General features: G+C 39.1%; 1 protein-coding gene across 2 annotated transcripts in view; it reads right to left on the bottom strand.

Moving 5' to 3' along the window:
* Positions 1 to 390: 390 nt before the first annotated feature.
* pcdh11 (protocadherin 11) overlaps positions 391 to 16,551 on the bottom strand; it is a 217,648-nt gene continuing 201,487 nt past the window's right edge. For both annotated transcript variants that reach the window (XM_017689973.2, XM_017689970.2), the window contains exon 6: positions 391 to 3,681. In XM_017689973.2, coding sequence (XP_017545462.1) covers positions 3,281 to 3,681 — 401 coding nt within the window. In that variant the 3' untranslated portion in view covers positions 391 to 3,280. The remainder of the gene's footprint in view (positions 3,682 to 16,551) is intronic.

Raw genomic sequence — 16,551 nt, forward strand, 5'->3', positions numbered from 1 at the left:
ATTATTATCATTCATTTCCAGCTGCTGCAGGATCAGAACTATAATAGAGCTCAAGGATGATGGGCGGATGACTATACAAAGCACCTGATCACCATCAGACACAGGCTGAGTGGCAAAAGATCACAGCCAGCTACCGGAGGTCAAGTAGTACTACATTACTACATGCAAATGAAGATGCAGGATGACTATGGAGAAGAGCTACAACTTCCACAATATATTCCAGTGAAAAGTCAAATCAAAGTGTATTCAAAATACTGTTTTACTATAAAAAAAATTAAATGACCTAAAAGAAATACCTCTGTCTAATGTTACTCAGGTTTCCTTCACAATGCATTGGGCAGCAAGGTTTATAAAAAGTATAAAAAGTGTTGGACAGGAGAATGGTCATGCACATAATATACATTTCTCCGTTTGTCTACTGGGGTTCTTAGTGATGTTTTCAGTATTTTTTCTTTTTTTTTTTCTTTTCTTTTTTTTGTTTATCTCACTTGCAAGACCTTTGGCACCAAGTGTAACCACGCTAAAACAGTTACACACTAAAATGTTTTTTTTCTTGCTTTTTTTCAATGAACTTTTTCAGAGTTCATTAAAATTTCATATTCAAGTACAGAGTTTATCTATCCATAGACGGCGGAGGTGCATTAGCATTGCATGACACTGAAGGAGCATTTTGATTGTTTACGGTTTCGGATTTTTTTTTTTTCAACCCATAACATGTGGATGCATGCGGTTGTAAAATAATATGCAAATCTTCTGATTTGAAAGCACAGTATTTTTTTTCCCCCAGAATATTCATGTCAATTTCTCTGAACCCCTGAGGCCACATTCTTCAAAGACCTTTTCTTCCAGCTAATAAGGAGCTCAAAAGAAGTTTGAAACCCATTAGACAATAGACTTTTAATTACTCACTCTTATTCTTGCCAACGCAAAGGAGCAAATGTACTGTGTGTTATGCGGCGTGATTGATGACAAAAGGAGAGAAATTCCACTTGCGCTCTGCAATCCCGATACTGTGAAATAGTGCCGGTGTTAGTGCTTTAAACCAAGGCTTTCCTGGTGTACCGATCCATGCAAAGCTCGTGTTTATTCAGCATCCATTCCCTATTACTCAACATTTCCCTTCGAATGATACTGTCACAGTAAGCAGGAAACAAAATGTTTTACTGTAAATCCAGTACACGTCAGCCTTCCCTGACACAGTACCACCCTGTAATTATTCTCCTTGATTAACAGCATTAAGGGAATTTTTGCTGTAGTTCAGGGCCCTGCTGCTGCCTTCTCTCAGATCAATGAGCAATACGCCAGACCTGGGCTCATCATAACACTCTCCTGGCGTGCATTCTTCCACTGCTACTTTACCTAATTTATAACAAAGTAATTTTTTGGCTCACTGACCCAAATACTTGGGTGTTGTCAGTATATACTAAGCATGCTGAATTGAAGAAAGTATACTTCCTGCAACTGGCATAAAATGACACGTTTTGTCTCTTTAGGGGATTACTTGATTCCAAACATAAGCTAGAAACATAAGCTATAAGCAAGTAACACAGTGCATGTGACTTTTGTTAAAAGAATCATAAACATATCGCTGCTGTTGGAACAAAACTGTGTGTTTCCAACTTAACTTTACAGGAGAAGGAAAAAACATGAAACTTTTAATGTAAGTCAATAGAACTTATTTTCAAGTAATTTTGGGCAGTTTCTTTTGGTCCATTCATCACAAAATTTACACACAATATAAAGAGCAAAGGGTACTTGCAAATTATGTCAAAAACTGAAAATGGACAAATATGGAGATAGTTTTATTCTGACAGCAATGAAAGGCTAATTAACAATTTTGTGAGTGCATTTGTAATCAACTTTTCCATCCATGTTATTGTGCACTGTCCTTATGGATAACACTGTGTTATGATGTTTGCTTCCTTCACAGTCAAAGTAGTTCCATTTCACTAATCCTAGCACCTAACTGTGGAGCGCTGAGCTGGGTACAGATATAAAGAATCCCCTAATACCAGTCTCTACAAGCTTATGGAATATGTCTAATAGTTAAGGCTGTGGATTCTTTGATACAGTTAAGTAAAAACCATAAATGACATAAATCAAACACTGGGAGGTTGAGTATTCCACTCTTAACAAGTTTCAAAAGAATGGTGTGTCATGAAGGTAAAGCACAAAAAAAGTAAGCCAATTATACCATTACAGTGCACTCTTCCACAGCTATGGCTGCTATGGTGATTACAGATCAAAGTAATTATACTATCGGGAGATTCTCATAATTGGTTCCATAGCACTTGTTATGGTGCATAAATTGTATATTTCAAGAGGGAAACTTGATGTAGGGAGAGAAAGAAAACAAAGGACGGCTCTTTAGCACATCTGTCGGTGCCTTCCCAGGCTTGGCTAATGAGATAATGTTGAAAATGAGTAGGTTCCTAATAATGGGAGGGAAAGGGTGTCAGATGCACGGCAACTACCGGCACACTGAACATCAGAGGAAGGCTTTTCTCAGTTCATAGGGAAAAAAGAAAAAAAAGTAGCCGATTTTAGGAGAGAGAGAAAGGGCTCATAAAAAAAAAAACTTTCTTCATGTTAACACAGAGTGAGAGCAGTTTTTGCAGTGAGGCTTAATAATGTGTCTTGACAAAGTCCACGCAGCGCACTCCGATGAGGAGGAGAGTGTCTCAGCTCGCCAGATTTAAACACTGGCTGAGAAAATTCTGCTAGAAACGATGCACGCACTACCGCACCAAAGCTAACATAATGCAGTCACCCCCACAAATGACACTTAACCTCACTGACTTCATTCAACAGCGGATACTTGCATGTGTTTAGTAAATACGTCATATTTAAAAGGCTTAAAACATCGACATCATTGTTTGTTTTTTTTTTTTTTTGATCAACAGCAAACCTCTGAAGCTTGATTCATTAGCTGCTACCTACCAAACATACACACATCTTTATTTATTTATTTCTTTTTTTTTTACTCTTTTTTGTTTCCTTAGTTGAGAAGCTACTTTGGTTCAGATCTACTGGTTGCCTAGTTCATACACTTACAGTACTGGTGCTTAAAGAGGATTATGAAACTGTCACTTAAGTAGCCTTCTCTATTGAAAAAGAAAAAAAAAACATGGAATTCCCTTTATAAGCACTGCAAAATTACAGATTTGTTGATAAGTGACCTTGATTTTTCATATGTCACTCACTCTCTCTGCCTTTCTGGCTAACTGGTCAGTGGCCTGGACTTGCCCGGTGTTTGCTTTAGGGGGGCCAAGCACTTCTCTTACAGCTGATGCTCATGTAAGAAGGCAGAAGAGCCGCCGGCAGTGGAGCTTTGTGGGCTGGACGTAGCGGAGAAGCTGGCTAGAGGGATGACCTTCACAGGGTCCTCTTTCTTGCTACAGTGTCTATCCAGCGTGTTGTAGAACTGGGGACGGTTGCCACCTTTGTCCAGATCATCTTTAGGCACCGACCTGCCCAGGGTGTGACGGCCATCCGCCTTGGCCCCACGCGATGCCCAGCTCTGCTGAAAGCTGAAGGAGGGCAGGGTGGCGGTGCCGGACGTTTGGAACTGGGTCACCGCTGGGGGCATCCAGCAGCTGTCGGAATGGCCGAGGATCAGACATTCCTGGGTGCAGGTCTCCGAGGCCTCGGCCAGTGCCTTCTGCAGGTTTACTTCAGTAGCTGTAGAGGAAAGAAAAGCAAGGTGCATGAATATCTTCACCGTTTTGTGAATATTTCAGTATGAATGGACCAATAGAAATCATCCAATAGACATTAAATCTTGTTACATTAGAGTTCAGAATGTTTGGTAGCACTTTCTTTGGAGGATAACTACATAGAGACTTCATAACACATGTATAAGCTTTAAAAAGTGCAATTAAAAAGGAATACATGAACATGAACAGCTTAGGAATGTATTTGCAAGATGATAGATACAGTGTTTTATAAATGAAATCGTATTGACATAAGGCCCCTAACACTAAAGTGATGGTGAGCTGTGTCATATATAACACTGTTATTCATGCCTATAAGGCAGAGGCCTAATTAGGAACACAAAATACTAGTTATATGAAAGATTTAGTCCTCAAACTAACGTGATAGTTGTCATGCATATTTTTTGCCATATGTCATTTTATATCTGATGGTAGAACTGACATATAGCATTCTTAAAGACATGTTTTAGGTATTAATCATGTTATCTTATGAATACTGACAAACTGTTTATGAATGAAAAATGCTTTTAAATGTCTTGAATATTATTTAAAGCTTATGCATGCGTAATAAAGAAGTCTCTATGTTGGTAGGCTTCAAATGAAATGTCATCATTACATTTTGTCCTTAAGTATACATAACATTACTGGTGGAACAAAACCTCTAAAAAGTCATTGTACAGGAGAAGAGAACATACCTAACTCAATGTAAGTTCATGTAAAAAGATTTCATTATATGTCATTTTGGACTATTTGGACTGTTGGTCCAATCATCATAAATTTTGAGACAGCATAAATGTATAAATGTCACTGCTTCCAACTTTACAGCAAAAGTTAACTTTACAGCAAAAGTTAACTTTACAGCAAAAGGAAAAACATCCTTTACTTTTAATGTAAGTCAATGGAACCAGACTTTTTTCAAGTCATTCTGAGCCATTTCTTTTGGCAAATTCATCTTGTAATTCACATACAATATAAAGGACAGTAGGTTGTTTCAAATTATATCCAAAACTGAAAAATGACAGAAATGGTTGATCTGCAATATATATATATATATGATATATATGTGTGTGTGTGTGTGTGTTTGTGTGTGTTTGTGTTTTCAGAGACACAGAATTTTGTTAGGACTTAGGACAGCAATGATATAGAAGCTCAGCCAAGTGAGAAGCACAGACGAAAACAAACAAACAAAGGAACAAATCCAATTACAGCTTCCTTGATATTCGAAAGAGAAAGCCTATGCTCAGACTCAATGAAGAGTTAATAGAATAAAGTTGTAGCTATCCAAAGCTGACCTGTAAATGTCAGCCTTTTAGAGAAATGAAAGGCAGCAATAAATGTTTAATTCATCTCATAATGAGAAAAACACCATCAGTACATTTAATTTGCACCGTATTCCCATGGTCATCAGTGTTTACCTGCAATATGCAGCGAATTCCCTGTAGCTTAATTAAATTCTAAAAAAAAAAGAGTCTCAGTTGTTTGTGTGTGAGATTGGCTTTGCCGTATTAAAGAATTAATGAACAGCTCCACAAACCATTGTTTATTTTAATCAATGTCATTGTGGCACACCTTACATCTTCTGATCTTTAACACATTTGATGAATTTGGTCAATTAAGAGAAATCAAACACAAAGCTCGTCAGGAAAAAAAGCCTCTTTGCTAGCTTGTTAGCATATTTGACAACATGTATGGCACATTGAACATCGCAACGAGGAGCTGTATTTGATTTGCACAGAAGAACTGGAAACGGAGACATCCTCTCTCATTAAGCCTCCCCCGACATCATACATGTGTCTAGGAAAAGACCTCAGCATTGAGGCCCAGCAATAAAGCCTGTCAGCTCAGATAATTAGAATGTAAAACAGTATTTTGGAAGGTAAGCAGGAGCCCCGTGGTCTTAGGTTTCTTAACCTGCTAAGAAAAGGCAAGCCTGGTCACATTAGTCCAGTTAGGTCGTCACTTCAAGCTGTCATGTAGAAATAATTTATCATATTTGCATGAGTAAGAATGCTATCAATAATAGAACAGAGTCTCTGATTTCCCCCTGTTCTGTGTTTTGCATGCTCTGGTGATTTTTATTTCCGACCACCGGCCCGTTCGCTTAAAGATTTAATCATGTTCTACATTTTCCTTATAATCTGTATGTTTGGTGGGGGGAAAAAAGGACATCGTAATTTTCCTAAATCCATAAGTATTCAGGTTGCTTTGTGTATTGTCAGTCAGAATGATCCTCCAGAAGCTTGATGTGATCTATAAAAAGGCATTTCTCCTGACAGCTGGGCTGAGAGAGAGAGAGAGAGACAGAGAGAGAGAGAGAGAGAGAAGGGGAGGGGGTGATACAAAAAAAACAGAGAGAGAGAGAAATACAGACATGTGGCTGGATCCCCTCAGTCCTGCACTGTTTCCAGCCTGCCTCAGAGAATCAGTGCATAAATCAGCCGAGCGGTAAACGTGTCACCTTTCAGAGGGTCACTAACTTCATTAAGGAAAAATGATGCTGCTCACTCACTCTTCTGAGCAAGCAGAATAAAGCCCTGGCCAGATCGCTGGCGGAGTCCGCTGTAAATCACCTCTGAGCTGCTTTTGGAAATTGGAGGTGTCTTTCTGAGCCATTGTTCTTTTCAGAAGCAAACACATCACACCACAGTGGACACACTCAGTCCACACCGACAAACACGGTGTTTGTTTTTATTCCTTGCCGGGACATGGGCTCACACATATATGCATATGTATTTCTGATGCATGTTAAATATATGTTATAGATATCTATTTATACAATACTGTGCAAAAGACTGAGAGAAAGTCTTCATTTATTTCACTTCCAGACAAAAAAGCCACATCATGTTTCAGGTGTAATTTAAGAGAATTAAATAATCCAATTGCATATGTGGGAAGTCTAAGAACAAGTGAAAAAACGCAGCAATTGTTATTAAACACAGAAAAAAATAGAACTCCTATAAACCGGTAAAGACCTGCTAGACCACCAAAACTGTCACCATCATTAAGCAGTAAATACAGCCTTCTTCCTCGACAGAGAGGAAAAAATCAAGCTGCACTTTAACTTCAGATCTGAAACAAGTTTCTGAAAGTGTTTCTGTCCACTTTCCACGGTGAGAAGACAACGCAGCACCATGAGCCTGAGAGTTTGCACTAGAACACCAAAACTAAACATCTGAGATGTGGAGCAATGTTTTATTGACTTTTTGGTCTAAATTTGCAATTATCTGAATCATGACAAGCAGAAAATGTGACCAGCTTCTAAGACTGAACTTTGGCGGTATGGAAGAATATCCCTGTAGATTTCTTTAAAAAGCTGAAGGGAAGTCTCCATAAAATATGTGAAGCTTTAATAAAGGTAAAGCATTTTCATCTTTGAGCCTTCTGTTAAATATATAATACTGTGCAAAGGTCTATGGCACCTAAGCATATTATTTAAAGCCATTTGTATTAGCAATAAATGCATTTAGGAGATTCCTTAAGGAGAGGTTTGGAAATGGTTAAACACATTGACATACATCAAATAACTTATTTTATTGTATTATATTTTATAAGTAGTAATAAAATAACTAGTTATTGTATTTTCATATTGTATCCTATTATGTGCTATTCGTATTTATTGTAATATTAGTGTTTTTCTGAGCAAAAAATTTTATTTTCTCAGGTGACTAAAACCTTTGTAAGACATTGCATATTTTCAGCTTTTTTCAGACTGGAGATTAATGATAAATGAAGGTTGGTCTCTGACTTTTGTACAGAGCTGTAGAGCTGTATATATATATATATATATATATATAGTGCTTTACCTTATGTCACCCCAGTTTTTCTTCGCTTTTTCCCACATAGTGAGATCATGAAAATGTATGAAAACAAACACTCAGACACACACACACACACACAGTCTGAGCCTACGGCCCCGCTCACCACTCTGCAGACACCTTTTTGTGCATTTGCCCGTGAGCCGGAGCGCCCGCACACATGGAGACACCAGCCATCAACACAAAGAGCACAGGCTCATGTGTAATTATATAATGCATGAAAGGTGTTTTTTGGAGCCGCGGTGCTTTTCCCACACGCACTCGTGATCTGAACGGAGGTGCAGCGCAGGCTGTCAGTGACACTGTGTCAACAGCCAGGAGTGCTACTATTTTTTGCATGTGATATTTCACATTAAACAGCTCCAAAAGATGTAGTCGGTATCGGTTTCCACTCCACGGGGACTAGCATTGCTTGACTGATGTGGGTGACAGCGCTGAATGCTTTCGTCAGCCAGAGGCAAGCGGCTCACTCTGATGCTGTTTAAGTGCCTTTTGTATTCAGGGGGAATCGCTGCTCTCCTGCAGAGCTTTTTTCCAAAAAAAAAAAAAAAAAAACTAAAGAAAGAAAGAGAGAAAGAGAGAAAGAAAAGAGAAAAAAGAGGGATCATAGCACATGCACATTCCAGACCCACACATTTGAGAATGCTCCCAGCATAACCCTATATCTCTCTCTTCAATGTAAAGACCTCCTGCTGATGAGCTGAAAACCTGGATGCTGTGTACAATGTTTGTAATCTATAGTACAGCACAACATAGTCTAAAATGTCAGGTCTATTTACTCTGACCATGATGAGAGGTAGAACAGCCCATATTTAGACAAAAATAGGCTGCTCAGCTATACTGTGTGGATTGGAGTGTGGTAGATTGCAACATTTTATAAAATGACCAGTTGTTATTGATTGAGGCTTTGGCTGATTCAGACTCGTAATTACAGCAGCTCAAATGCTCTGAGATGTTTTTCATCTCCTCCTCTCTGCAAACATTTTTCAGCTCCTCGACTCTTCAGACTGGCAAACTGCTATACCTGCATAGGTGGGTATCTGGCCACAAACAAGAAAGCATGGGTTCTGTGTAAGATACCAAAATTAGCTAAGTAATCAAAACTGTATAAGAAACATATTTTTCTTAGTTGAACATTTTGATAGATTTTAAGACTTTGTAGATTGTATTTAAGACTTAATTGTATTTGTTAGTTCACTGTTGTTTTAAGCTGACAACGTGCCACACTGCTTTCTCACTCGCCTGCGTGTTGTCAGCAGCTGTTTTGTCCTGCAACGATCCTGCAAGTCTTCTACATGGTTGTGTAAAATGAAATGCTAGCTAGTTATAGTCTGTTTTCTTGTTGAAGATGATGTGATTATGTAAAAAATGTGCTTCATACGGAAACTGACCTTTTAGCCTACGCAGAGCAAAACAAAGTAGAATGGCCAAAAAAAACATCTTAATAAGATTCAGTGTAAAACTTGAATATTTCTATTTTACTATTTATTATACTGCCGTATCATAGTATAAGTACATTGTTGAGACTTGTCTGTATAGTTGGTCATGGTTGTGTGGCACCCACTGAAGCTCTGGTACAGATGTAAATGCTTTGGTTTTCATGGCATCACAAAAACAATTCATTAAGTCGTTTTTTCAGCTTAGTTTGCTAATATGAATTGTATGGACTGGAAAGTGAATGGCATGTTTTAACACTTTCCCAATATTTAAACCCTACACCAAACTCTTATTCTTAAAAAGTAAGGAAATTCTGTTTTTCATGACAAGGACACTTTCAGCAATCGTATTTATGTGGTTCCTGACACTGTGTGCTGTGCGGTTTGCACAATACTTAACTGGTGCCTCTAGGGCTCCATTACATGTTATCTACATTAGTCTTTCACCTTCAGTGCAAACCTAAAGAAGCAAGTTTACACACCAAACCTAGTTAGGCTACGCAGTGGATAGGAGAGAAAATGTTCGATTTTTCAGCTGAGCCATAGCTTTGAAGTTGAGTATCTGAGAAAAGAATGTAATTTTGTCTTGTACTGAAACCAGCCTGACTGCATTAAATAAGACTGTACAGTAAACAAAGCTGCCCAGTAATACAGTGGGTGGAAAAAGGAAAGGAAAAAAATCCACAATTGCAATGCCTGAGATGTGGCAAGAGCTTATGGTGGCATTTGTGTCAGGGGAAATGACAATAAATATGTTACCTGACAGTAGAGCCACTCCTAGCTGAACACTGATGAGGAAGGAAGACACAGTGTTTGGACACAAAAGGCAGGCTAAAGTCAGACCATCAACACAGATGCCAGTCAGAGACAGGGCCGTTCAGCAAAGCGGCACGACCTGCATGCCACTTGTTGGGATTTACATGAAGGATAGGAGAAGGATGATTACTCAAGTCATTATAGTAGCATGTGCATCCCCATTACCACCAATTAGAGGGCTAATTGCATAAATATAGAACATCATTATTTTTTTTTGTTTCCTAACACTGTCTGGCTGGGCAGAAAGCTTGAGCACCATAAGGAGCGCTATACTGTTATACGCTCAGGAGCAAAGGAGTAAACATAATGTCACATAAGTGAATTTTAATGAGCTATGCTATGTATTTATTTTACTCGCACAGTGTACGTGTGTCTTCTAGTCAATGAGAATGTCAGCCGAGGCACACAACACTTTTATTAACGTCATAAATAGCAAAAATCACTTTAATCATAGAAGTGTGATGTATATATCCAAGGTTTAAACTGCCAAAATAACCCGACTTGTGAGCATTTTAACAAGTTGCTGTGTGCTTGAAGTATTTTCAAGGATGCTGCTTTTAAGATGCAAATGAGCTAGAAATGACTGTTCATAAAATTTATGAAGCCCAAAGACACCAGCGGTGTGTGTGGGCACATCCTGCTATTTCCCCCGCCATTAAAATCCTGGAGCTGTTGACAGTTCAGGGAAATGACACATTCAGACCTCTCAGCAGCATGAGCCAATGTTATATGTTTTAATTGGTCATACTCATGTCCATTTTTTTTTATAGCCAACAGGAGAAAGATGGACAGATGAATATAGCACTATGCAAAAGTTAGAGACCACCCTCGACTTATTTAATGCCTACTCAAACAGCAATTATGTAAAGCATTATGTATGTTAAGTTATTCATTTCCATCAGATTAGATACACGATCACCCACATGCAAAGGGATTGGTAAAGGAAAATAAGTGAAAAAACAGAACTTTCCAAAATGGGAGCTCAGAAAATGACCAAAACATGTAGAGAAACGGAGAGTGCTAATGCCTGTGCAAGACCTGACAGACCACCAAAACCGTCCCTATCAGATAAACAGTGCTTAAAGCTTCCACCTCTGAGAGAGGAGAAAATCGAGCTCCGCTCTTACTTCAGATCTGAAAAAAAATCTACAGCTGTTTCTGTCCATCCTTCTACTGTGAGAAAACCCACTCAGTGCTATAGATCTCAAAGGATGTTCAGCTGTTCAGAAGTCCTTTCAGAGAAATGGAAGTAGCTAAACGGAAGAAAATTTGCAAATTAAACAAGCTGCTGGTGTTCTCAGAAACAAAAAACTGACCAGTCCAGACCTCAACATTGCTGAATATGTTTGGCTTCTTTGAATTCTGAGAAGCAGAAAATCCAATCAACTTCTAAGACTGAACTTTGGAGGTGTGAAAAAGTATGCCTACTTTTTTTTTTTTTTTTAAACTGACCGGAAGTAAAAATATGGATACTTTAATGAGGCAAAGGGTGGGTTCACTTAATACTGAAAAAATGATCCTTAGTTGTGACGGCTTATGTGTAAATCTTAGCTAAATGTCCGTTTTCTGCTGTTTTTTCTGATGCTGTAAATGGATAACACATACGTTGCTCCCCTGTTGATTTTAGTTGTATGTATAGATGGACTGATGGATGAAATTTACTGAAGAGAATATGTGCCTGTTTCAAAAGAAATTGTTTTATGATTTGAAAATTAAACTCAGAGCAGCTGTGTCCTTGAAGCAATAGGCTCAAAGATACAGAAGCCTGATGTGTGCGAGAAAAAGCCAAAGATGTAAACATATTGCACGCAGGCATCCAAGCATGTTTACACATGTGCCTGAGTGTCTGTGATAATATGTGAAAGAAGTCAACACAGAAAGGATAGTGCTCATAAAGGATGCCAAGCTGTCAACCAATGAAATCTGAAAGGAAATAATTGAGTTTGTAATTACACGGACTGTCGTTTTATTACACCCCCACTCTGCCTCTACATCTGGATTGGCAAATGGATGATCATTAATAATAATGAAGCCATTTAACCCCATGGGCCTTTTACAAGGAGAAAGATGCAATTTTTCACTCAAAGGTTGGACATGACCATCAGGTGGAAGAAGAGGCCTACTTTTCATTCTTCTGAAGCAGAGAAAGGCCACTTACTGCAGGCCGGATTCATTTAATCACAATCCCACTCCAGCTCTGCTGCCATATTTCATCACTGGTTACGGGAGATTTATACTTTTTCTTTCGGAGGTGGGATTCATAGGATTTTGTGTTGCTTTTTTCTACTAGATATTCATGAAGTCCTGAATATATAAGAGTACAGTAGCATCTAAAACATGACAACTATAAATTACAGTTACAGGGCACAAAATAGACCAACAGTGGAAATACATTACAGAAATGCCAGGCTTCATGCAGTTGACAACAGATTTCACACAGCTCTAGAAGAATTTCAACAGCCTCTGCTGCTTCACATTGGTGAGTGAAGTCATTGGCTTTTTGGAGTGGTCTGGGGCTTTCTCCGTTGTAGTCTTAAGAGTAACTTTCCTCTGACAAAATCGATATGTTACAGACTCTACCTTGCCAAGGCACATAGAGAGAGAGAGCTTGTTGAAACCTCTGAGGATTAATATCATAAATAATGCTTTTAAAAAGCTGCTAGAAATGCAGAAAGTGGGTCTGCAATGATGTGGTCTGTGAGAAGAAGCTGGATTGCTATCATTAGCTAAATGACAAAAAATGTGGTGATTCTGACTTATCAATGTGCAATTCAGTGAAGCAGAGTTACACTTTGCAGTCCAGAGGAATGCAACACACTTTTTAATAATGTTCCTCCACACACATCCCGCCATCTGTTACTGTTTAGTGAAGAAAGGCCAAGGCAAAAAAAAAACAAAAAAAAAACAGCAGGGCAATACATGTGCGCTTTCTGTACTCCAATGAATAGAATAAATCTGTCACCTAATCTGTAGACAGAAAGTCTTCTTATGAAAATGAATGGCTTACAGAGGGAAGCTACTTGCTTAGAGCACAGTTACAGAGTCCTGGAAACGGTTCAGATTAAGCTGGCTCCTTAATTTTTTAGCATCTTTTATATCTATGTGACAAATCCAGTTTACAGCATGTGCTCATTCCAAACTAATGCAGCTCACACATCATGCTATACTAGACTATGCAGAAAACTGCTGTCATATACTGTAGTGTCAGACCACAAATGGTTTGATGTACGTCTGATGCATTTTCAGTACTAAATCCAATATTTCAGCTTCCATTATGTTTGATCCTTTATGAACATAAGCTAACACTGCACTGATAGTTTTCTGTCTACAGGTGAATCAAAATAAACATGCTAATTTGATTCAGATGGGTGAAGCTCTGCATTTAAATTCACACGTGTGAAGCTTGAGTGCTAAAAAGAAACACTATTTCATGCCTGTCACTGAAAAGCTGGAAAGACAACAAGTTAGCTAGTAAGTCTGAAGGGTTTGCTGGAAAATGTTCTATTGAGCTTATTGTTTTGTAGGTCTATTATGGAATATGCCTAATTGCTACTCCTGCGTACCAACTCAGGAACATCTTGTGACAATGTAGCTGCTTCTTTGCAGTTGCCAAGTCTGGGTTGCAATTTCAAGTAGGATATTTTTCAGAGGTTCTAGTGAAATGTCTGCTGTTGTTTTGTATTTTGAAGACTAAATGCATGTTGCTGTTCAAAACGGGAAAAGAGAGATTGGTGTTGAAGACACAGAGACTTGGACCATGATGTTAAACCATGACTTGACACAGTTCAAGGCAATGCTGTAGAATAACCCTCATTGCTGACAAATTCCAGAGTCCATTAGGATATAACTGCTGTCGGAGCAAAACCTCCTGTCTCCAAAATGGTAACTTTATAGGAGATGGAAAAAAAACCCTGAAAAACAACAAAAATGGAGACATGAAGTTTTGTTCTGCAAGCAGTGAGATATCTATCTAAAATACACAGGTGAAGAGTAACATATGTGCCCGAATTGACTGATGTGAGTCTAAGTCAAAACTCTGTTAGTTTATTCTTGTTATACATTGAAGGCATTGCATGCAAAGGTAAGCCTCTAGTAAAACCTGTCAGGTTCAACATGGCCTCAAATAACACACCTTTCTTTATAGAAAAAAAAACTCAGTTTAAAGGAAAGCGGTAAAACAAATGAAAATACCTGGTAAGGTTTTATGCATGAATGCTAACTAGCTAGCACAGGAGTTACTCCAGTAGAAACTTTAATACATTAGAAAGGAACACGATCTGTCACCATGTAACCATTACATTCCATTACATGGATACTTGCTATCCATACTTCATTTTTTCCCACTTCCCCTGCGTACAGCGCTTTGTTCAGTCCATCAGACTAAAGGCTTTACTTGAATAAAGGCCTTGTTAGTTGAAGCTGTGTTGAACCTGAGGCCACTGTGATCTCTGAGAGAATGGCATTGCAGTAATGACTATGTGAGACTATAGCAAAACTGACAAGCAAAGTCACACGTAAAGTTGAAAACGAAAGGTTTTATTCATTTACTGCTTTAAGGTCAGTGATCCTCATTCACCAGTTTTGCTTAGGCTTTTTTTCTCAGGCTAAATTTCATAAGTCATAAGTATCAAATCTGCATCATTTAAGGGTGAATCTGAGTCATGAGCCAGTCAACATGCTTGAGTCCTCATTTCTGGCTAAGTTGAAACTAATTTTGCATTTGTTTTTAAATGCAGTGTGATGAATGTTAGGATATGCTGCATGTTCTTGTCTTAAATTTTCCCTCAACCTGTCTACCATTGCATGGACTGCAGATAAGATGGATTAAACTATTTTGCCATAGCATTGCTTTGATACTGAGAATGACGATGTTTGGTGCTGGTATCATGAAGGTCCTAATTCTGAAACATTTCCTTTATCTCTCCTATGCTAATAGAAGCCATTTCACTTGATGCTAGTTAAAATATGCATGGTTTCTAAAGGCTTAGCATGAGGGATATTAAAGATTACAGATGCATGTTTCAGCTGAGAGTTACAGTGCCTCACACTAGACAGCTAATGCCAAATACAGTTAAGCCATCTAACTGTATTAAGCTGCATTTTTCAGGCGCTATACAACAGAGTGTAATAAGTTGGCAGCATAAAAACGGCAGTCAATTTCATAATCTGGTGGCCATGATGTATGCACGCCGTGTGTTGGACGGGAGCATCTTGATGGCTTTTACTATGGCAGAAATTAAAGGACATATTTCTGGAGCAGAGCAGAGAAAAGGTGATTGATTCGACAGAGGAGGACACACTTTAATTTGTTGCAGTTACAATGACGGATTAACAGTGGAAAGTGAGTTGGCCCGTGTTATGCATGCATCAGCTGCGGATGCGTATATCAGCTCCCGAGCCCCAGCCTCACACCTTTTCGGGCTCGCCTGAGCTCACTCTCTCTCTCTCTCTCTCTCTCTCTCTCTCTCTCTCTCTCACTACCCCACCCTCTCCATCTCTCTCTTTTTCATCCATTCTCTCTCTCTCTCTCTGTCTCCCTCGCTCTCTGTCCATGTCGTGCTTGACCCGACGCAGCCGAAAGTAATTGTGGGCCGAAAACAACATTTAATGATTACTTTATCTGAGCCCAAAGAGAGAGAAGTCACAGGCGAGCACTTCCAACAAAAGAGGCTGACTACTTTTCTTTTTTTTTCGGCGTCTCGCCTTTCTCACACAACAAAGAATATTATTGACTCGGCTGAGATTAAAACACCAAAACAAATAATGGAGCAAAATCAAGGACAAAGTGCAGGAAGAAGAAAGTGTCCCAGAACACGATGGGTCAGTCGCTCTCCTCTGTCTTCCCTTTTGTTAGCGTTGATTAAAAACACGCACCAGCTAACAGATTTGATTTCACACCTGGATATAAATAAATATATCCTCCTCCAAACTCCGACCTGCCACTCGTATGAAAAGCTGTGGATGTATCATATTCCCGTGCGAGCAGCTGTGTACGCATATTGGATGGGAATGAAAAGTGAATGAAATAAATCTTTTTTTTTTCGTCTTTAGAGTGCAGGAAAAATGGCCACACCGTCACACTCGGTCTCTGTCTTCTGACTACTTGACTTTTTTTTCTCTCTCTCTCTCTCCTTTTTCAGCCGGCTCCCGTGGGCTGATGGGCCTGATTGCGGCGTGTTCATTATGTCTGATGGCCCCTGCTTCTCCTCGCTCCTCTTCTCCGCTTAGGCCTCTCCTCCATTAGGGGCCCGGAGGAGGGGGCGGCAGCATCAACACAATCAGCACTGCCCAAACACACAGCATGTGCTGAATAGAGGAGAGGTGCAAACACCATAACAATCAGCAATCAGCACTGATCATGATAATAACACAGAGAGTGCTACAAGATCCATGCTGCGCTCTCCCAGCTTGCCAAGAGCAGTTATTGTGTTGATAGGTTGGCGTGTGAAGAGAAGTAATAAATTCAGCCATAATTTGAAAGGTAAAAAAGAAGGAACAAGGGTGAAAAAAAGATAAAATAAAATAAATAACCCGACATCTTGCTTTAAAAGTAAAAGAAGGGATTCCATATGCAGGTGGAAATTTGACAGCCAAGTGAACCATTCCAGGGATAATGCTTTTTGAAATCTAAAAGGAAGGAAACAATTTCTTGGGGGGCAAAATATCCACCTTGTATACTGAGAGGGTGCTCTTATGAAGAGATAACAAAGATGGATGGAGCAATATGTGTGAGAGATTAAGGGGGAGCTGTGAAGGCAAGGGCACTGACAG

This window comes from Pygocentrus nattereri, chromosome 8 (assembly GCF_015220715.1).
Source record: "Pygocentrus nattereri isolate fPygNat1 chromosome 8, fPygNat1.pri, whole genome shotgun sequence".
NCBI lineage: Eukaryota > Metazoa > Chordata > Actinopteri > Characiformes > Serrasalmidae > Pygocentrus > Pygocentrus nattereri.